This window comes from Salmo salar, chromosome ssa04, assembly GCF_905237065.1.
Source record: "Salmo salar chromosome ssa04, Ssal_v3.1, whole genome shotgun sequence".
NCBI classification, from domain to species: domain Eukaryota; kingdom Metazoa; phylum Chordata; class Actinopteri; order Salmoniformes; family Salmonidae; genus Salmo; species Salmo salar.
The window spans coordinates 88,810,258-88,833,568 of NC_059445.1; the positions used below are offsets into that span (position 1 = coordinate 88,810,258).

The 23,311-nt window shown below is 47.4% G+C and overlaps 1 protein-coding gene across 1 annotated transcript in view; it reads right to left on the minus strand.

Moving 5' to 3' along the window:
* Nucleotides 1-1,215: 1,215 nt before the first annotated feature.
* fgl1b (fibrinogen like 1B) overlaps nt 1,216-23,311 on the minus strand; it is a 46,314-nt gene continuing 24,218 nt past the window's right edge. Inside the window, exons 8-10 of the mRNA XM_045717482.1 lie at nt 5,845-5,970; nt 4,576-4,640; nt 1,216-1,746 (exon numbers count right to left, since the gene is read on the minus strand). Of these exons, the coding sequence (XP_045573438.1) occupies nt 1,560-1,746; nt 4,576-4,640; nt 5,845-5,970 (378 nt within the window). The 3' untranslated portion in view covers nt 1,216-1,559. The remainder of the gene's footprint in view (nt 1,747-4,575; nt 4,641-5,844; nt 5,971-23,311) is intronic.

Here is a 23,311-nt window from a genome sequence, read left to right on the forward strand (position 1 = left end):
TATTAGTGTTTCATTCAGGTTGATTTTACTACAGTATTAGTGTGTATTTCAGGTTGATTTTACTACAGTATTAGTGTGTATTTCAGGTTGATTTTACTTCAGTATTAGTGTTTCATTCAGGTTGATTTTACTACAGTATTAGTGTGTATTTCAGGTTGATTTTACTACAGTATTAGTGTGTATTTCAGGTTGATTTTACTACAGTATTAGTGTTTCATTCAGGTTGAGTTTACTACAGTATTAGTGTTTCATCCAGGTTGATTTTACTACAGTATTAGTGTGTATTTCAGGTTGATTTTACTACAGTATTAGTGTTTCATTCAGGTTGAGTTATGTACAGTATTAGTGTTTCATCCAGGTCTATTTTACTACAGTATGAGTGTGTATTCCAGTTTGATTTCACTACAGTATTAGTGTGTATTTCAGGTTGATTTTACTACAGTATTAGTGTGTATTTCAGGTCTATTTTACTAAGGTATTAGTGTTTCATTCAGGTTGATTTTACTACAGTATTAGTGTTTCATCCAGGTTGATTTTACTTCAGGATTAGTGTGTATTCCAGTTTGATTTTACTACAGTATTAGTGTTTCATTCAGGTTGAGTTTACTACAGTATTACAGTGTTTCACTCAGGTTGATTTTACTACAGTATTAGTGTTTCATCCAGGTTGATTTTACTACAGTATTACAGTGTTTCATTCAGGTTGATTTTACTACAGTATTAGAGTGTATTTCAGGTCGATTTTACTACAGTATTAGTGTGTATTTCAGGTTGATTTTACTTCAGTATTAGTGTTTCAATCAGGTTGATTTTACTACAGTATTAGTGTGTATTTCAGGTTGACTTTACTTCAGTATTACAGTGTTTCATTCAGGTTGATGTTACTACAGTATTAGAGTGTATTTCAGGTTGATTTTACTACAGTATTAGTGTGTATTTCAGGTTGATTTTACTACAGTATTACAGTGTTTTATTCAGGTTGATTTTACTTCAGTATTAGTGTTTCATTCAGGTTGATTTTACTACAGTATTAGTGTGTATTTCAGGTTGATTTTACTACAGTATTAATGTGTATTTCAGGTTGAGTTTACTACAGTATTACAGTGTTTTATTCAGGTTGATTTTACTTCAGTATTAGTGTTTCATTCAGGTTGATGTTACTTCAGTATAAGTGTTTCATCCAGGTTGATCAACTGTAAACATCAGGGAGACGTGTTAGTTTATAACTCTCATTTATTATTATTGCATAATTGCATTCAGTTCAAATCCTATACGTCTGAACTATATAATTTCTCTGCTGTGTGCTTAATGTGTCAACTATACTATAAAACTAGAAAGACAAAGTCTCATTAACATTTTATACATTTACAAAAAATTTGACAAAAAGATGAGAAAATAACAAACAATAAATGAAAATATATTTTAAAATAATGTTTTTTTTTTTTTAAAAGCCCTACTAGTTGCCTCTAATACATTCTACAGCAGGTGTGTTGGGTGGTTGACTGGCTCCGTGTGTTGAGGCCTAGCGCTGGCTGAAGCCTCGGTATTTCCTGGACCCTCTACCCATCTGGCCCTGCTCCGCTGCCTGCCAGGTTGTCCAGGGAGAGCAGGGGCCGTAGTTTGATGGTGGTGTGTCGGAGGGAGTACCACAAGCCTCTCCAGGTTCCCCACACCACACCGTTGTCATAGAGACCCTTGTAGACTCCGCCGCGGTAGAACTTCCCATTCAGGTTGGCTGCATGACACCTGGAGAGACAGGTGAACACATCAACACACTGAGTTCTGAGTACAGAGCGAGAGAAATACATTACAGTGTTAAGAGCTTATCAAGTGCAGCCAAGAGATAGTAAGCAACACGAATAAAGAGAGAGTGACAGACAGGAAGACATGACAGCTGGAGAGGGCGGAGGAAAGGGACATAACATGTACAGAGTTGGAGTTCTAGGTTTGCCAAGCGCTGCCAGGAAGGACATCTGGTTGGAGTCACAAAGTGGGACGTAAATATTTATAGTGTTACACTCTGTTAAGCCCAGCCAAGAGAAAGAGATGGACACAGAGCCATTTGCTCCACCCTTTCCTTATGTTCCATAGTGCTAGGCTCCTCCCTTTCATTATGTTCCATAGTGCTAGGCTCCTCCCTTTCCTTATGTTCCATAGTGCTAGGCTCCTCCCTTTCATTATGTTCCATAGTGCTAGGCTCCTCCCTTTCATTATGTTCCATAGTGCTAGGCTCCTCCCTCTCCTTATGTTCCATAGTGCTAGGCTCCTCCCTTTCCTTATGTTCCATAGTGCTAGGCTCCTCCCTTTCCGTATGTTCCATAGTGCTAGGCTCCTCCCTTTCCTTATGTTCCATAGTGCTAGGCTCCTCCCTCTCCTTATGTTCCATAGTGCTAGACTCCTCCCTTTCCTTATGTTCCATAGTGCTAGGCTCCTCCCTTTCCTTATGTTCCATAGTGCTAGGCTCCTCCCTTTCCGTATGTTCCATAGTGCTAGGCTCCTCCCTTTCATTATGTTCCATAGTGCTAGGCTCCTCCCTTTCCTTATGTTCCATAGTGCTAGGCTCCTCCCTTTCCTTATGTTCCATAGTGCTAGGCTCCTCCCTTTCCTTATGTTCCATAGTGCTAGGCTCCTCCCTTTCCTTATGTTCCATAGTGCTAGGCTCCTCCCTTTCCTTATGTTCCATAGTGCTAGGCTCCTCCCTTTCAGTATGTTCCATAGTGCTAGGCTCCTCCCTTTCCGTATGTTCCATAGTGCTAGGCTCCTCCAACCCCCAATCAGAACTCCCCTCAATCCCTCCCATCTATCTCTGAACACCATCCAGTCCCATCCTTCAGCTCCCCTCAACCCCTCCCATCTATCTCTGACCACCATCCAGTCCCATCCTTCAGCTCCATCCAGTCCCATCCTTCAGCTCCACTCAATCCCTCCCATCTATCTCTGAACACCATCCAGTGCCATCCTTCAGCTCCACTCAACCCCTCCCATCTATCTCTGAACACCATCCAGTCCCATCCTTCAGCTCCATCCAGTTCCATCCTTCAGCTCCACTCAACCCCTCCCATCTATCTCTGAACACCATCCAGTCCCATCCTTCAGCTCCCCTCAACCCCTCCCATCTATCTCTGAACACCATCCAGTCCCATCCTTCAGCTCCATCCAGTCCCATCCTTCAGCTCCCCTCAACCCCTCCCATCTATCTCTGAACACCATCCAGTCCCATCCTTCAGCTCCACTCAACCCCTCCCATCTATCTCTGAAGACCATCCAGTCCCATCCTTCAGCTCCATCCAGTCCCATCCTTCAGCTCCATCCAGTCCCATCCTTCAGCTCCATCCAGTCCCATCCTTCAGCTCCCCTCAACCCCTCCCATCTATCTCTGAGGACCCTCCAGTTCTGATTTCTAATTGCCATACTGTATATTTTTTAACTGTGCTGTAATGTTTCACAAAAGTCTTGAACTTTTCCATTCTCATAGTTTGTACAGATTGTACATTAAAGATCAATATTTTTACTAAAAGTATTATTATATTATTGATTGATTGACTTAGGCTTTTCAAGACACCCATCAAGACACCCAGCAGTGCTGTCTGCAGGGTTTGCTCCAGATAAATGTTGCAAATCTTCAGCCATTCCTGAACCTGCGACCAAAAACAAGCTACATAAGGACAGTACCAAAACAAGTGATCTAATGATTCTGTCTCTTCACAGCAAAATCTGCAGAGCTGGGATGGTTGTAGCCCCCATATAGTGAAGTTTGTATAATTTTGAATCTGGCGTCGTTTTATGTACCAGTTCATAAATCATGTGCCATGGAATCGGCACATCGGAAATCTCTTCCCAACTATTTTCCAATCTGTATGGCACGGCTGTACATTTTTTGGATCCTTAAATGAAACTAGTGTACTTTTTTACTTATCACAATTTTCTTTAACCAATTACAGTCTTTAATGCCGACAGACAAGTTCCTTACATTTCCTCCTACTTGCCTCTTCCGTTTTTGCGGTAAGGCTGCAATTAGTTGGTTGTAATTTTGAGTAGAGCAGACATTTCCATACGCTTTAGTTAGCTGCATGTGTGACATAACTACACCAGTCCTATTTATGATATATTTTACAAAGATTCTAACATTTTGTTTTACATTTTTGAGATTGAGTTTACATATAACACATTAATCATTAACTTGAAGATTCCACTTTAAATCTACCAGAGCTTGAAACCCTAGACAGTATATATATATATATTGTCCATTTTTAGTTGAAATCTGGGTTGAATTGAAACAATAGCTGGTGACGACTTCGCAAATACAATATAGTCTAACTAGATGATGTACAGTGACTTCAGAAAGTATTCACACCCCTTGACTTTTTCCCACATTTTGTTGTGTTACAACTTTTAAAATGGATTACAATTGAGATTTTGTGTCACTGACCTACACACACACACACACAACACCCCATAATGTCAAAGTGGAATTAATGTATGTTTTTTGTTGTTGAAATGTTTACTAATGAATTACACAATAAAAAGCTGAAATGTGAAAAGCGAGAGAGGACATTAGTCTTCTCACCTACCTACCTGTTGTACCACCAGCCTCCATTGTTCTCCTGAGCACAGCTGCCCTGTAGGAAGCGGTCATGGTCCTATAGGAATCATCAGGATAACAAATTATATTTACATTCTGATTTTTTTACTGACAAAATGTAGCGCCTTTCACTGTGCTCAATACACTATGAGTGTTTCCACTGTGCTCAATACACTGTCAGTGTTTCCACTGTGCTAAATACACTATGAGTGCCTCCAAATGTGTCTACAATAAGAAATGCTTTCATCACATACTGGCTTGTGACTAACCTGGGAATGATTGATTAGGTAGCTGTGACTAACCTGATCTCTGGTGCTGATTGGTTGACTAACCTGATCTCTGGTGCTGATTGGTTGACTAACCTGATCTCTGATGCTGATTGGTTGACTAACCTGATCTCTGGTGCTGATTGGTTGACTATCCTGATCTCTTGTGCTGATTGGTTGACTAACCTGATCTCTGATGCTGATTGGTTGACTAACCTGATCTCTGATGCTGATTGGTTGACTAACCTGGTCTCTGATGCTGATTGGTTGACTAACCTGGTCTCTGGTGCTGATTGGTTGACTAACCTGATCTCTGGTGCTGATTGGTTGACTAACCTGATCTCTGGTGCTGATTGGTTGACTAACCTGATCTCTGGTGCTGATTGGTTGACTAACCTGATCTCTGATGCTGATTGGTTGACTAACCTGATCTCTGATGCTGATTGGTTGACTAACCTGATCTCTGGTGCTGATTGGTTGACTAACCTGATCTCTGGTGCTGATTGGTTGACTAACCTGATCTCTGGTGCTGATTGGTTGACTAACCTGATCTCTGGTGCTGATTGGTTGACTAACCTGATCTCTGGTGCTGATTGGTTGACTAACCTGATCTCTGATGCTGATTGGTTGACTAACCTGATCTCTGGTGCTGATTGGTTGACTAACCTGATCTTTGGTGCTGATTGGTTGACTAACCTGATCTCTGATGCTGATTGGTTGACTAACCTGATCTCTGATGCTGATTGGTTGACTAACCTGGTCTCTGATGCTGATTGGTTGACTAACCTGATCTCTGGTGCTGATTGGTTGACTAACCTGATCTCTGGTGCTGATTGGTTGACTAACCTGGTCTCTGATGCTGATTGGTTGACTAACCTGATCTCTGGTGCTGATTGGTTGACTAACCTGGTCTCTGATGCTGATTGGTTGACTAACCTGGTCTCTGATGCTGATTGGTTGACTAACCTGATCTCTGATGCTGATTGGTTGACTAACCTGGTCTCTGGTGCTGAACTGCATCCCACTGAGAGAGGAAGACCACTGCTCCACCATCCCCCCTCCTCCTGATAGAGCATCTCCTCCACGACCACTAGACACACCATACCATAGACGATAGCTATCCTGGGGGGAGAGAGGAGAGGGAGAGAGGCATGGTAAGGGTAACAGTAGAGCATCCCCTCCAAGACCCGAGAGAGAGAGAGGCATCCCGTCCTAGACCACCATACCATAGACGATAGCTATCCTGGGGGGAGAGAGAGAGGGAGAGGGAGAGAGAGGAAAGGGAGAGAGGGAGAGAAGGGGAGAGAGAGAAGGAGAGAGAGGAAAGGGAGAGAAGGAGAGGGAGAGAAGGAGAGAGAGGAAAGGGAGAGAAGGAGAGGGAGAGAAGGAGAGAGAGAGAAGGAGAGAGAGGAAAGGGAGAGAAGGAGAGGGAGAGAAGGAGAGAGAGAGAAGGAGAGGGAGAGAGAGAAGGAGAGAGAGAGAAGGAGAGGGAGAGAGAGAGAGGGAGAGAGAGAGAGAGAGAAGGAGAGAGCGAGAGAGAGCGCGAGAGAGAGCGCGAGAGAGAGCGCGAGCGAGAGCGTGAGCGAGAGCGCGAGCGAGAGAGTGAGAGAGAGAGCGCGAGAGAGAGAGAGCGCGAGAGAGCGAGAGAGAGAGCGAGAGCGCGAGAGAGAGAGCGAGAGAGCGCGAGAGAGAGAGAGCGCGAGAGAGAGAGAGCGAGAGAGAGAGAGAGCGCGAGAGAGAGAGAGCGAGAGAGAGAGAGAGCGAGAGAGAGAGAGCGAGAGAGAGAGAGAGCGAGAGAGACTTTTGACTTTTTGTCTTTCTTTACTGAAACATTCTCATTTCATTTAAAACTCACCACCCAACCTCCCCCTTAAAAATAAAATACATCCTGTAATGCATACATGTACCATACTCGCCTTTCCAGCAACCACATGATACAAGCCAACATCACAATACTCAAGACAATACCAACTTCTACAACCGTATATCCAAGACATCTTCCCCAGCTATACAGACAGCCCCCCCAACACACCATATCTCCTGAAACATCTCCACACTTTTTATCATTTTATAGAACTCAAACTCAACCCTAAGGCGCGCAGAGACCATCCCATTAAACACTAGTAAAGGGTCTGTTATCCCCCCACCTTTGACCCTGTTCCTCCTTGTTAGCCAAATAGCTAACTTTGCCTGAGCAAACAGAAAATTCAACAAAAACACATTTTTCCTTCTCCTTACTTGAATACCTGTATCCCATTATGAACACCCCAACAGTAAAGACCACCCCCAACCTCTCACATAGACATTCCAACAGAGACATTAATGGCATTAATCTGGTGCACACAGAAAACACATGAATCACAGTTTCTTTCATTTTACAGAAAGGACACTCCTGCCCGACTCCCGGTTCAACCTGTACCAACCAGCTGTTAGTGGCCAGGGCTCCATGTAGAACCCTCCACTGGAGGTCCCCTGACCTCTTTGGTACTGGGGGTTTGTAGAGCCCCCTCCATCTAAAACCCACCATACTCTCCACCCCACATACCCCCTGCCACTGATGTGCCTTCACTCCTGTTAGGCTCCTAATGTTCCTCACCTTAACACAGAGGTTGTAGAGGGCTTTACCTCCCACCCCTTCAAACTCCCCCAGGCTCGGAGTGTTAAAATCTAACAAGTCCTCCAGACCCCCTTGCCAGTCTCCAGTCTCTGCCGTCACCTGCAGTGGCGGAAACATTGGTGGCCCCTCTCCCTTTGGCTGCTCAAACATCCCCCTTACCGGCTCAGACAGTGCCTCCTGGACCTCCTCCAGGAATCTCTCCAGCAGCCTAAGAGACGTTATTCCTGTTTGCTGTGCCAAGACTTCCGGGCTTTTCCACCCCTCCTCTCCCAGGAGTCTCAAGTCACCCAGCCTTTTTACACCCCCTGCCATCAGTTGCCTCTGCAGGATGGCCGACTGGACCGATCTCAAAGGGATGGCTGGGTTGTGGAAGACAGGCTCCTCCCACACCCACAGCCCAGGCTCCACACCCCCTTCTCGTGTGTGCCTTAGCAGCTGCCAGGCCCTCAGCACCGCAGAGTAAAAATCTGAGAGACCTGCTGTACTCAGCCTTTCCAGCTTCATGAGGAACAGCTGCCGGTCCAACCCTAAATCTCCAGCTCTCCTCAGCAGTGCGCATGCTGGTTCCCTCCAGCCAACATCAGTATGGTACAGCAGTCTCTGTGCCGCCTTTAGCCGGAAAGCAGCCATCCTGCTCTCCAGTTCCACCAGGCCCCGTCCTCCTTCGTGGACGGTCGTATACAACACCGCCGCCCTCAGCCAGTGATGGCCCGACCAGAAGAAGTCCACCAGCTTGCGTTGCAGGTCTGCGAGCAGACCGGCGGGGGGGTTGAGGACAGCCAGTTTATGCCACAGGGAAGATGCCACCAGGTTGTTAATTATCAACACCCTCCCTCTATATGACACTTGGGACAGGAGCCACCTCCACCTGGCCAGTCTTGACACCACTGCCTGTGACAGCCCCTCCCAGTTCTTCCTGACCCACCTCTCCGAGCCCAGGTACACCCCCAACACTTTAAGCCCTTCACAACCCCACTGCAAACCCCCTGGAGGCAGCGGAGGAGCCCTATCCCCCCATGCCCCACATAACAGAGCTTTGCTCTTGCCTCCAGTTTACCTTAGCTGATGAAGCTCCCTCGTACACCCTCAGACTGGTCTCCAGTGCCTGCATATCCTGACCATCCCTGACCATCACAGAAACATCATCTGCATATGCTGACACTGCTATGCCTGTCACCACACCCATACCTGTCCAGCACACTCCCTGCAGCCTCCTGCGTAGCAGGCCTAAAAAAGGCTCAATGGCTAATGTGTATAACTGCCCAGATAGAGGGCATCCTTGTCTAATGCCCCGTCTCACCCAGACTGGCCTACTGAGCCCCCCTCCCACCTTAACCATACATGACGCCCCAGCATACAACAGCTTCACACAGGTCAAAAAACTCTTCCCAAACCCAAACACAGACATCACATTAAACAGATACCCATGGTCCACTCTATCAAAAGCCTTCTCTTGATCTAAAGAGACCAGTCCAAAGTTCACATTAGAACCTCTCGACAAGTCCAACATGTCCCTAATTAAGAACAAGTTGTCCGTGATTGAGCGTCCCGGTACACAATATGTTTGGTCCTTATGTACTATCGAGTCCAAGTGGGACTTCAGTCTGTTAGAGAGGACCTTGGCAAATATCTTGTAGTCCGCACAGAGCAATGCCACAGGCCTCCAGTTCTTAAGTTCACACAAGTCCCCTTTTTTGGGCAGTAGAGTCAGAGCCGCCCGACGGCAGCTCATCGGCAACTATCCTACCCCGACGCATTCACGCAACACGCAAAAGAAGTCCTGTCCAATTATTCCCCAGAATTTTTTATAAAACTCCACTGGGAGTCCATCGACCCCCGGTGCACGACCGGGGGACATCTGGGTTACGGCCACTGCCAGTTCATGGGACAACAGAGGAACGTCCAAATCGTCCCTCTGTGCCAGAGAGAGTTTAGGGAGTCCTGTGAACAAGACCTGAGCACACAAAGGATCACACACTTCTGCCCTATACAATTCAGTATAAAACTCCACAGTCCGCTCCCGCATCTCACCCACCACAGAGGTCACCCGCCCATCAGACAGCCGTAGACAATGCATACCCTTGGCTTCACCACTCTGTCTTTCCAAACCAAAGAAGAAGGAGCTGGGAGCATCCATCTCCTTGAGCATGGAGAATCTAGCTCTTACAAGTGCTCCCTTTGCTTTAACCTGGAAAAAACTGCCCAGGTCCCTACGTAATTCAGCTAAATTAGCCTGGAGGCCTACATTGCCTTGCCCCACCATCTCTACCTCCATATCACTAATACACCGCTCTAGTTCCCCCAATACTCTCCTAGCCTCTGAGGATGAGAGAGCTGTGTATTGTTGACAGAAAAGCCGAATTTGGACTTTCCCCACATCCCACCATTGGCTCAGAGACTCATACTCCTCTATTTGCTGCCTCCACCTTTCCCAGAAGGTCTGGAAACCTGAGCAAAAACTGGCATCTTGTAAGAGCTTTACATTGAATTTCCAATAGGATGCCTGCCGGGGCCCTGGTGAAATAGACAGCCGAGCCATGGTTATGTGATGATCGGAAAACCCCACCGGGAGAATGGTAGCGCCCAACAGCCTATTGCTCCGATTCCTAGACATATAAAACCGATCAAGTCGGGCTGCACTCACCCTAGCCCCAAAAACCTTCACCCATGTGTACTGTCTTGTGTTCGGATGTTTAGTTCTCCAAACATCCACTAAGTCGAACTGATTAATAATGTCCCTTAACACTCCCACTAACACTGAATGAGGCTCTTCCCCATTTCTGTCTTTTGTAAAATCCATTGTGCAGTTCCAGTCCCCTCCAACCACCAGTGTCTCCTCAGGCGCTACCTGTGAGAGTTCCTGTCTAAGACTCCCAAATAGAACCCCTCTTTCTCTCCCTGTGTTAGGCGCATACACATTTATAAAGACAAAAACCATGTTGTTAATTTCTGCTTTAACAACAAGGAGCCTACCCCTACACACCTCCTTTGAGGAGCAAATTTTTACAGACAGACCCGGTGCAAAAAGGACTGCCACTCCTGCACTAAGATTTGTCCCATGGCTCAACACACTTGCCCCTTTCCACCAGAGCCCCCAATCGACTTCATTCACCACATCACTATGTGTCTCCTGCAGAAACAACACCTGTACTTTTTTTTGTTTTACATATTCACCCAACACACTCCTCTTTCCCGCATCTCTGGCGCCATTTATATTGAGCGAGCCTACCCGTAGAGTCTCCATAAGAAGTGGGAGAAAAGCCAGCAGAGAAAAAAGACCAATAGCAAAGCTCAAAAGTCCCAGTGTCAGAAAGAAAGTATACATCTAAACAGTGTCCGAAGGTAAACCCTTACGCACTGTTGTGACCCACTTCCTCAACCTAAACCGTTTCCTAGGTGAGAGGACACCATGCCACTCATTTTTCACAGCATGTTGTACTGATCGTACAAACTTTCTTGAATCAGGGAAAAAAGCCTAAAGATTAACTTTTTTCCCCTTGGTCTCATTCAGGAACCTTGTCAGTTCTCTCACCGTGTACTTAGACCCCTCTGCTTGACTGGCTGTCAGCTCCGGGCCCATTGAAGAGGAGTCTGAAAAAAATATCTCCTCATCCTCTTCCTCAGACTCACTTTCCTCCTCATCTCTATCTCCCACCCTGACCACCTGCTCTTCCTCTCTGGTCAGGGCATCCCCCACAGCAACAGGCAAAATTTCCATTGTACCTTTAACCACACCCTTTTTCCTTTTCCGCTTGGCACCCTCCTCCTCCCCCCCTAGTCTCTTACACTTCCCCACTATACTCTCCTCATCCACTAGCATAACCTGACTAGACCTAGCATCCTCTACACCACCCTCCATAGCATGACTAGGCCCAGCATCATTTACACCATCCTCCATATCATAGCTAAGCCCAGCCTCAGCTACCCCACCATCTCTAGCCTGACTAGACCCAGCCTCCGCTACACCACCATCTCTAGCCTGACTAGACCCAGCCTCCGCTACACCACCATCTCTAGCCTGACTAGACCCAGCCTCCACTACACCACCATCTCTAGTCTGACTAGACCCAGCCTCCTCTACCCCACCATCCCTAGTCTGACTAGACCCAGCCTCCTCTACCCCACCATCTCTTGCCTTACTAGACCCAGCCTCAGCTACCCCACCATCCCTGGTATGACTAGGCCCAGCCTCTGCTGTCTGCATCTCATTTCCCCCTGCACTTTGACCTCGATTTCCCCCACCGACGCTTGTACCCTCACTTTGTCTACGGCCTTTATGTGGGCACGCAAAGCTCTTATGCCCCAAATCCCCACACTCAAAACACCGTAGACTGTCTGTGCTGGCAAACCCTGCATAGAGCCCCTCCCCATGCCTCACTTTAAAATGCACATTTAGCTGTTGCCCATTGTTGTTCAGAAACATAAACACTTGCCTCCGGAACGAAACAACGTGCTTAACAGCAGCTGCCTGAAAACCTGCCGACAGTACACGAAACCCGCTAGCAAACTTACCAAAACGACTCAGCTCTTTCCTGATTTGATCGTCCGTAATAAATGGAAGTAAATTTGCAACAACTACTCTTGTCGAAAGAAGGGGTAGAGAAAAACTGTAAAGTAACAGTAAAACAGGCACCAACACATCCCTTACAAACATTCCGCTAGCAATTAGCCTACCAACCAAATTTTCTCTTTTCATGAACACCACCACCGCTTTGTTCATTCTAGAAGCAGAATGTATAAATTCAGCTCCTACCTGTTCGCCGACCGCGAGCAGAACCTCCTCCACCTTAACTCCATTCTCAGGAACACACCTGAATCCATGCCGTATCGACAGCGTCTCCTCCGCGCTAGGCTGAGAAGCGATCGCGCATACCACACCTTGCAAACCCCAGAAACCTTACTCTGTCCTCTTCCACCCTAACTCTGAAAAAAAACAGTGTATACCGCTAAAACAAATATTGCATTAACCCTCCACCATAGAAAATAAAATGTAAGAAAAAGATCAAGAAAAGAGTCTAGAAAGTTAGTTAGGACAGAGTCCTCCGCACCAAACACTCAAACTCCAAAAAACTCCCAGCATGCACAGAGAGAGAGAGAGAGAGAGAGAGAGAGAGAGAGAGAGAGAGAGAGAGAGAGCGAGAGAGAGAGAGAGAGAGAGAGAGCGAGAGAGAGAGCGAGAGCGAGAGAGAGAGAGAGAGAGCGCGAGAGAGAGAGAGAGCGAGAGAGAGAGAGAGCGAGAGCGCGAGAGAGAGCGAGCGCGAGAGAGAGAGAGAGAGAGCGAGAGAGAGAGAGAGCGAGAGAGAGAGAGAGCGAGAGCGCGAGAGAGAGCGCGAGCGCGAGAGAGAGAGAGAGAGAGCGAGAGAGAGAGAGAGCGAGAGAGAGAGAGAGCGAGAGAGAGAGCGAGAGAGCGAGCGAGAGAGAGAGAGAGGCATCTCCTCCTAGACCACCATACCATAGACGATAGCTATCCTGGGGGGAGAGAGAGGGAGAGGAATGGTAAGGGTAACAGTAGAGCATCTCCTCCAAGACCACTAGACCACCATACCATAGACGATTAGAGCTGCCGCTTTCAAGGAGCGGGACTCTAACCTGGAAGCTTATAAGAAATCCCGCTACGCCCTCCAACGAAGCATCGAACAGGCAAAGTGTCAATACAGGCCTAAGATCGAATCCTACTACACCGACTCCGACGCTGTCGGATGTGGCAGAGCTTGCAAACCATTTCAGATTAAAAAGGGGAAGCACAGCCGAGAGCTGCCCAGTGACACGAGCCTACCGGACGAGCTAAACTACTTCTATGCTCGCTTCGAGGCAAATAATACTGAAACATGCATGAGAGCACCAGCTGATCCGGACGACTGTGTGATCACGCTCTCTGTAGCAGATGTCAGTAAGAACTTTAAACCAGTCAACGTTCACAAGGCCGCAGGTTCCAGACGGATTACCAGGACGTGTAGAGAGCATGCGCTGACCAACTGGCAAGTGACTTCACTGACATTTTCAACCTCTCCCTGTCTGAGTCTGTAATACCAACATGTTTTAAGCAGACCACCATCGTGTATATGTATCACTGCATGGTATGGAAACTGCTCGGCCTCCGACCGCAAGGCACTACAGAGGGTAGTGCGTACGTCCCAGTACATCACAGGGGCCAAGCTTCCTGCCATCTAGGACCTCTATACCAGGCGGTGTCAGAGGAAGGCCCTAAAAATTGTCAAAGACTCCAGCCAACATAGTCATAGACTGTTCTCTCTGCTACCGCACGGCAAGCAGTACCGGAGCACCATGTCTAGGTCCAAGAGGCTTCTGAACAGCTTCTACACCCAAGCCATAAGACTCCTGAACACCTAGTCAAAAGGCTTTCCAGACTACATATTCCTCAATTACCTCGACTAACCGGTGTCCCCGCACATTGACTCTGTACCTGTACCCCCCTGTCTATAGCCTCACTATTGTTATTTTACTGCTGCTCTTTAATTACTTGCTACTTGTATTTCTTATTCTTAATCATATGTTTTATTCTGCGTGGTTAGAGCCTGTAAGTAAGCATTTCACTGTAAGGTCTACTACACCTGTTGTATTCAGCATTTCACTGTGAGGTCTACTACACCTGTTGTATTCAGCATTTCACTGTGAGGTCTACTACACCTGTTGTATTCAGCATTTCACTGTAAGGTCTACTACACCTGTTGTATTCAGCATTTCACTGTGAGGTCTACTACACCTGTTGTATTCAGCATTTCACTGTGAGGTCTACTACACCTGTTGTATTCGGCGCATGTGACTAATACAATTTGATTTGATTTGATTAACCTCCCTCCTAGACCACCATACTATAGACGATTAGCCTCCCCTCCTAGACCACCATACTATAGACGATTAGCCTCCCTCCTAGACCACCATACTATAGACGATTAGCCTCCCCTCCTAGACCAATAGACCTCCATACTATAGACGATTAGCCTCCCCTCCTAGACCACCATACTATAGACGATTAGCCTCCCTCCTAGACCACTAGACCACCATACTATAGACGATTAGCCTCCCCTCCTAGACCACCATACTATAGACGATTAGCCTCCCTCCTAGACCACCAGACCACCATACTATAGACGATTAGCCTCCCCTCCTAGACCATCATACTATAGACGATTAGCCTCCCCTCCTAGACCACCATACTATAGACGATTAGCCTCCCCTCCTAGTCCACTAGACCACCATACTATAGACGATTAGCCTCCCCTCCTAGACTACCATACTATAGATGATTAGCCTCCCCTCCTAGACCACTAGACCACCATACTATAGACGATTAGCCTCCCTCCTAGACCACTAGACCACCATACTATAGACGATTAGCCTCCCCTCCTAGACCACCATACTATAGACGATTAGCCTCCCCTCCTAGACCACTAGACCACCATACTATAGACGATTAGCCTCCCCTCCTAGACCACCATACTATAGACGATTAGCCTCCCATCCTAGACCACCATACTATAGATGATTAGCCTCCCCACCTAGACCACTAGACCACCATACTATAGACGATTAGCCTCCCTCCTAGACCACTAGACCACCATACTATAGACGATTAGCCTCCCCTCCTAGACCACCATACTATAGACGATTAGCCTCCCCACCTAGACCACTAGACCACCATACTATAGACGATTAGCCTCCCCTCCTAGACCACCATACTATAGACGATTAGCCTCCCTCCTAGACCACCATACTATAGACGATTAGCCTCCCCTCCTAGACCACTAGACCTCCATACTATAGACGATTAGCCTCCCCTCCTAGACCACCATACTATAGACGATTAGCCTCCCTCCTAGACCACTAGACCACCATACTATAGACGATTAGCCTCCCCTCCTAGACCACCATACTATAGACGATTAGCCTCCCTCCTAGACCACCAGACCACCATACTATAGACGATTAGCCTCCCCTCCTAGACCATCATACTATAGACGATTAGCCTCCCCTCCTAGACCACCATACTATAGACGATTAGCCTCCCCTCCTAGTCCACTAGACCACCATACTATAGACGATTAGCCTCCCCTCCTAGACTACCATACTATAGATGATTAGCCTCCCCTCCTAGACCACTAGACCACCATACTATAGACGATTAGCCTCCCTCCTAGACCACTAGACCACCATACTATAGACGATTAGCCTCCCCTCCTAGACCACCATACTATAGACGATTAGCCTCCCCTCCTAGACCACCAGACCACCATACTATAGACGATTAGCCTCCCCTCCTAGACCACCATACTATAGACGATTAGCCTCCCATCCTAGACCACCATACTATAGATGATTAGCCTCCCCACCTAGACCACTAGACCACCATACTATAGACGATTAGCCTCCCTCCTAGACCACTAGACCACCATACTATAGACGATTAGCCTCCCCTCCTAGACCACCATACTATAGACGATTAGCCTCCCCACCTAGACCACTAGACCACCATACTATAGACGATTAGCCTCCCCTCCTAGACCACCATACTATAGACGATTCGCCTCCCATCCTAGACCACCATAATATAGACGATTAGCCTCCCCTCCTAGACCACCATACTATAGACGATTAGCCTCCCTCCTAGACCACCATACTATAGACGATTAGCCTCCCCTCCTAGACCACTAGACCACCATACTATAGACGATTAGCCTCCCCTCCTAGACCACCATACTATAGACGATTAGCCTCCCCTCCTAGACCACTAGACCACCATACTATAGAAAATTAGCCTCCCCTCCTAGACCACCATACTATAGACGATTAGCCTCCCCTCCTAGACCACCATACTATAGACGATTAGCCTCCCCTCCTAGACCACCATACTATAGATGATTAGCCTCCCCACCTAGACCACTAGACCACCATACTATAGACGATTAGCCTCCCTCCTAGACCACTAGACCACCATACTATAGACGATTAGCCTCCCCTCCTAGACCACCATACTATAGACGATTAGCCTCCCCACCTAGACCACTAGACCACCATACTATAGACGATTAGCCTCCCCTCCTAGACCACCATACTATAGACGATTAGCCTCCCCTCCTAGACCACCATACTATAGACGATTCGCCTCCCCTCCTAGACCACCATACTATAGACGATTAGCCTCCCTCCTAGACCACTAGACCACCATACTATAGACGATTAGCCTCCCTCCTAGACCACCATACTATAGACGATTAGCCTCCCCTCCTAGACCACTAGACCACCATACTATAGACGATTAGCCTCCCCTCCTAGACCACCATACTATAGACGATTAGCCTCCCCACCTAGACCAATAGACCACCATACTATAGACGATTAGCCTCCCTCCTAGACCACTAGACCACCATACTATAGACGATTAGCCTTCCTCCTAGACCACTAGACCAACATACTATAGACGATTAGCCTCCCTCCTAGACCACTAGACCAACATACTATAGACGATTAGCCTCCCTCCTAGACCACTAGACCACCATACTATAGACGATTAGCCTCCCCTCCTACACCACCATACTATAGACGATTAGCCTCCCTCCTAGACCACCATACTATAGACGATTAGCCTCCCTCCTAGACCACCATACTATAGACGATTAGCCTCCCCACCTAGACCACTAGACCACCATACTATAGACGATTAGCCTCCCTCCTAGACCACCATACTATAGACGATTAGCCTCCCCTCCTAGACCACTAGACCACCATACTATAGACGATTAGCCTCCCCTCCTAGACCACCATACTATAGACGATTAGCCTCCCCTCCTAGACCACCATACCATGTCTCAGCCTCCAGTATTTATGCTGCAGTAGTTTATGTGTCGGGGGGCTAGGGTCAGTCTGTTACATCTGGAGTATTTCTCTTGTCTTATCCGGTGTCCTGTGTGTATTTAAATATGCTCTCTCTAATTCTCTCTTTCTCTCTTTCTGTCTTTCTCTCGGAGGACCTGAGCCCTAGGACCATGCCTCAGGACTACCTGGTATGATGACTCCTTGCTGTCCCCAGTCCACCTGGCCGTGCTGCTGCTCCAGTTTCAACTGTTCTGCCTGCGGCTATAGAACCCTGACCTGTTCACCGGACGTGCTTGTTGCACCCTCGACAACTACTATGATTATTATTATTTGACCATGCTGGTCATTTATGAACATTTTAACATCTTGACTATGTTCTGTTATAATATCCACCCTGCACAGCCAGAAGAGGACTGGCCACCCCTCATAGCCTGGTTCCTCTCTAGGTTTCTTACTAGGTTTTTGACCTTTCGAAGTGGTGTTTTTCCTAGGGAGTTTTTCCTAGCCACCGTGCTTCTTTCACATGCTTTGCTTGCTGTTTGGGGTTTTAGGCTGGGTTTCTGTACAGCACTTTGAGAATATCAGCTGATGTACGAAGGGCTATATAAAAATAAATCTGATTTGATTTGATTTGATTAGCCTCCCCTCCTAGACCACCATACTATAGACGATTAGCCTCCCCTCCTAGACCACTAGACCACCATACTATAGACGATTAGCCTCCCCTCCTACACCACCATACTATAGACGATTAGCCTCCCCTCCTAGACCACTAGACCACCATACTATAGACGATTAGCCTCCCATCCTAGACCACCATACTATAGACGATTAGCCTCCCCTCCTAGACCACCATACTATAGACGATTAGCCTCCCTCCTAGACCACTAGACCACCATACTATAGACGATTAGCCTCCCCTCCTAGACCACCATACTATAGACGATTAGCCTCCCTCCTAGACCACTAGACCACCATACTATAGACGATTAGCCTCCCCTCCTAGACCACCATACTATAGACGATTAGCCTCCCTCCTAGACCACTAGACCACCATACTATAGACGATTAGCCTCCCCTCCTAGACCACCAGACCACCATACTATAGACGATTAGCCTCCCTCCTAGACCACTAGACCACCATACTATAGACGATTAGCCTCCCTCCTAGACCACCATACAATAGACGATTAGCCTCCCCTCCTAGACCACCATACTATAGACGATTAGCCTCCCTCCTAGACCACTAGACCACCATACTATAGACGATTAGCCTCCCCTCCTAGACCACCATACTATAGACGATTAGCCTCCCCTCCTAGACCACCATACTATAGACGATTAGCCTCCCTCCTAGACCACTAGACCTCCATACTATAGACGATTAGCCTCCCTCCTAGACCACTAGACCTCCATACTATAGACGATTAGCCTCCCCTCCTAGACCACCATACTATAGACGATTAGCCTCCCCTCCTAGACCACCAGACCACCATACTATAGAAGATTAGCCTCCCCTTCTAGACCACTAGACCACCATACTATAGACGATTAGCCTCCCCTCCTAGACCACTAGACCACCATACTATAGACGATTAGCCTCCCATCCTAGACCACCATACTATAGACGATTAGCCTCCCCTCCTAGACCACCATACTATAAACGATTAGCCTCCCCTCCTAGACCACCATACTATAGACGATTAGCCTCCCCTCCTAGACCACCATACTATAGACGATTAGCCTCCCCTCCTAGACCACCATACTATAGACGATTAGCCTCCCCTCCTAGACCACCATACTATAGACGATTAGCCTCCCCACCTAGACGACTAGACCACCATACTATAGACGATTAGCCTCCCCTCCTAGACCACCATACTATAGACGATTAGCCTCCCCTCCTAGACCACTAGACCACCATACTATAGACGATTAGCCTCCCCTCCTAGACCACCATACTATAGACGATTAGCCTCCCCTCCTAGACCACCATACCATGTCTCAGCCTCCAGTATTTATGCTGCAGTAGTTTATGTGTCGGGGGGCTAGGGTCAGTCTGTTACATCTGGAGTATTTCTCTTGTATTATCCGGTGTCCTGTGTGTATTTAAATATGCTCTCTCTAATTCTCTCTTTCTCTCTTTCTGTCTTTCTCTCGGAGGACCTGAGCCCTAGGACCATGCCTCAGGACTACCTGGTATGATGACTCCTTGCTGTCCCCAGTCCACCTGGCCGTGCTGCTGCTCCAGTTTCAACTGTTCTGCCTGCGGCTATGGAACCCTGACCTGTTCACCGGACGTGCTTGTTGCACCCTCGAAAACTACTATGATTATTATTATTTGACCATGCTGGTCATTTATGAACATTTTAACATTTTAACATCTTGACTATGTTCTGTTATAATATCCACCCTGCACAGCCAGAAGAGGACTGGCCACCCCTCATAGCCTGGTTCCTCTCTAGGTTTCTTCCTAGGTTTTTGGCCTTTCTAGGGAGTTTTTCCTAGGGAGTTTTTCCTAGCCACCGTGCTTCTTTCACATGCTTTGCTTGCTGTTTGGGGTTTTAGGCTGGGTTTCTGTACAGCACTTTGAGAATATCAGCTAATGTACGAAGGGCTATATAAAAATAAATCTGATTTGATTTGATTTGATTTGATTAGCCTCCCCTCCTAGACCACCATACTATAGACGATTAGCCTCCCCTCCTAGACCACCATACTATAGACGATAAGCCTCCCTTCCTAGACCACTAGACCACCATACTATAGATTATTAGCCTCCCCTCCTACACCACCATACTATAGACAATTAGCCTCCCCTCCTAGACCACTAGACCACCATACTATAGACGATTAGCCTCCCCTCCTAGACCACCATACTATAGACGATTAGCCTCCCCTCCTAGACCACCATACTATAGACGATTAGCCTCCCTCCTAGACCACTAGACCACCATACTATAGACGATTAGCCTCCCCTCCTAGACCACCATACTATAGACGTTTAGCCTCCCTCCTAGACCACTAGACCACCATACTATAGACGATTAGCCTCCCCTCCTAGACCACCATACTATAGACGATTAGCCTCCCTCCTAGACCACCATACTATAGACGATTAGCCTCCCCTCCTAGACCACTAGACCACCATACTATAGACGATTAGCCTCCCCTCCTACACCACCATACTATAGACGATTAGCCTCCCTCCTAGACCACCATACTATAGACGATTAGCCTCCCCTCCTAGACCACCATACTATAGACGATTAGCCTCCCCTCCTAGACCACCATACTATAGACGATTAGCCTCCCCTCCTAGACCACCATACTATAGACGATTAGCCTCCCTCCTAGACCACTAGACCACCATACTATAGACGATTAGCCTCCCCTCCTAGGCCACCAGACCACCATACTATAGACGATTAGCCTCCCTCCTAGACCACCATACTATAGACGATTAGCCTCCGCTCCTAGACCACTAGACCACCATACTATAGACGATTAGCCTCCCCTCCTAGACCACCATACTATAGACGATTAGCCTCCCCTCCTAGACCACCATACTATAGACGATTAGCCTCCCTCCTAGACCACTAGACCACCATACTATAGACGATTAGCCTCCCCTCCTAGACCACCATACTATAGACGATTAGCCTCCCCTCCTAGACCACCATACTATAGACGATTAGCCTCCCTCCTAGACCACTAGACCTCCATACTATAGACGATTAGCCTCCCTCCTAGACCACTAGACCTCCATACTATAGACGATTAGCCTCCCCTCCTAGACCACCATACTATAGACGATTAGCCTCCCCTCCTAGACCACCAGACCACCATACTATAGAAGATTAGCCTCCCCTTCTAGACCACTAGACCACCATACTATAGACGATTAGCCTCCCCTCCTAGACCACTAGACCACCATACTATAGACGATTAGCCTCCCCTCCTAGACCACCATACTATAGACGATTAGCCTCCCCTCCTAGACCACCATACTATAGACGATTAGCCTCCCCTCCTAGACCTCCATACTATAGACGATTAGCCTCCCCTCCTAGACCTCCATACTATAGACGATTAGCCTCCCCACCTAGACCACTAGACCACCATACTATAGACGATTAGCCTCCCCTCCTAGACCACCATACTATAGACGATTAGCCTCCCCTCCTAGACCACTAGACCACCATACTATAGACGATTAGCCTCCCCTCCTAGACCACCATACTATAGATGATTAGCCTCCCCTCCTAGACCACCATACTATAGACGATTAGCCTCCCTCCTAGACCACTAGACCACCATACTATAGACGATTAGCCTCCCCTCCTAGACCACCATACTATAGACGATTAGCCTCCCCTCCTAGACCACCATACCATGTCTCAGCCTCCAGTATTTATGCTGCAGTAGTTTATGTGTCGGGGGGCTAGGGTCAGTCTGTTACATCTGGAGTATTTCTCTTGTATTATCCGGTGTCCTGTGTGTATTTAAATATGCTCTCTCTAATTCTCTCTTTCTCTCTTTCTGTCTTTCTCTCGGAGGACCTGAGCCCTAGGACCATGCCTCAGGACTACCTGGTATGATGACTCCTTGCTGTCCCCAGTCCACCTGGCCGTGCTGCTGCTCCAGTTTCAACTGTTCTGCCTGCGGCTATGGAACCCTGACCTGTTCACCGGACGTGCTTGTTGCACCCTCGAAAACTACTATGATTATTATTATTTGACCATGCTGGTCATTTATGAACATTTTAACATTTTAACATCTTGACTATGTTCTGTTATAATATCCACCCTGCACAGCCAGAAGAGGACTGGCCACCCCTCATAGCCTGGTTCCTCTCTAGGTTTCTTCCTAGGTTTTTGGCCTTTCTAGGGAGTTTTTCCTAGGGAGTTTTCCTAGCCACCGTGCTTCTTTCACATGCTTTGCTTGCTGTTTGGGGTTTTAGGCTGGGTTTCTGTACAGCACTTTGAGAATATCAGCTAATGTACGAAGGGCTATATAAAAATAAATCTGATTTGATTTGATTTGATTTGATTAGCCTCCCCTCCTAGACCACCATACTATAGACGATTAGCCTCCCCTCCTAGACCACCATACTATAGACGATAAGCCTCCCTTCCTAGACCACTAGACCACCATACTATAGATTATTAGCCTCCCCTCCTACACCACCATACTATAGACAATTAGCCTCCCCTCCTAGACCACTAGACCACCATACTATAGACGATTAGCCTCCCCTCCTAGACCACCATACTATAGACGATTAGCCTCCCCTCCTAGACCACCATACTATAGACGATTAGCCTCCCCTCCTAGACCACTAGACCACCATACTATAGACGAATAGCCTCCCTCCTAGACCACTAGACCACCATACTATAGACGATTAGCCTCCCCTCCTAGACCACCATACTATAGACGTTTAGCCTCCCTCCTAGACCACTAGACCACCATACTATAGACGATTAGCCTCCCCTCCTAGACCACCATACTATAGACGATTCGCCTCCCCTCCTAGACCACCATACTATAGACGATTAGCCTCCCTCCTAGACCACTAGACCACCATACTATAGACGATTAGCCTCCCCTCCTAGACCACCATACTATAGACGATTAGCCTCCCTCCTAGACCACTAGACCACCATACTATAGACGATTAGCCTCCCCTCCTAGACCACCATACTATAGACGATTAGCCTCCCTCCTAGACCACCATACTATAGACGATTAGCCTCCCCTCCTAGACCACCATACTATAGACGATTAGCCTCCCCTCCTAGACCACCATACTATAGACGATTAGCCTCCCCTCCTAGACCACCATACTATAGACGATTAGCCTCCCTCCTAGACCACTAGACCACCATACTATAGACGATTAGCCTCCCCTCCTAGGCCACCAGACCACCATACTATAGACGATTAGCCTCCCTCCTAGACCACTAGACCACCATACTATAGACGATTAGCCTTCCTCCTAGACCACTA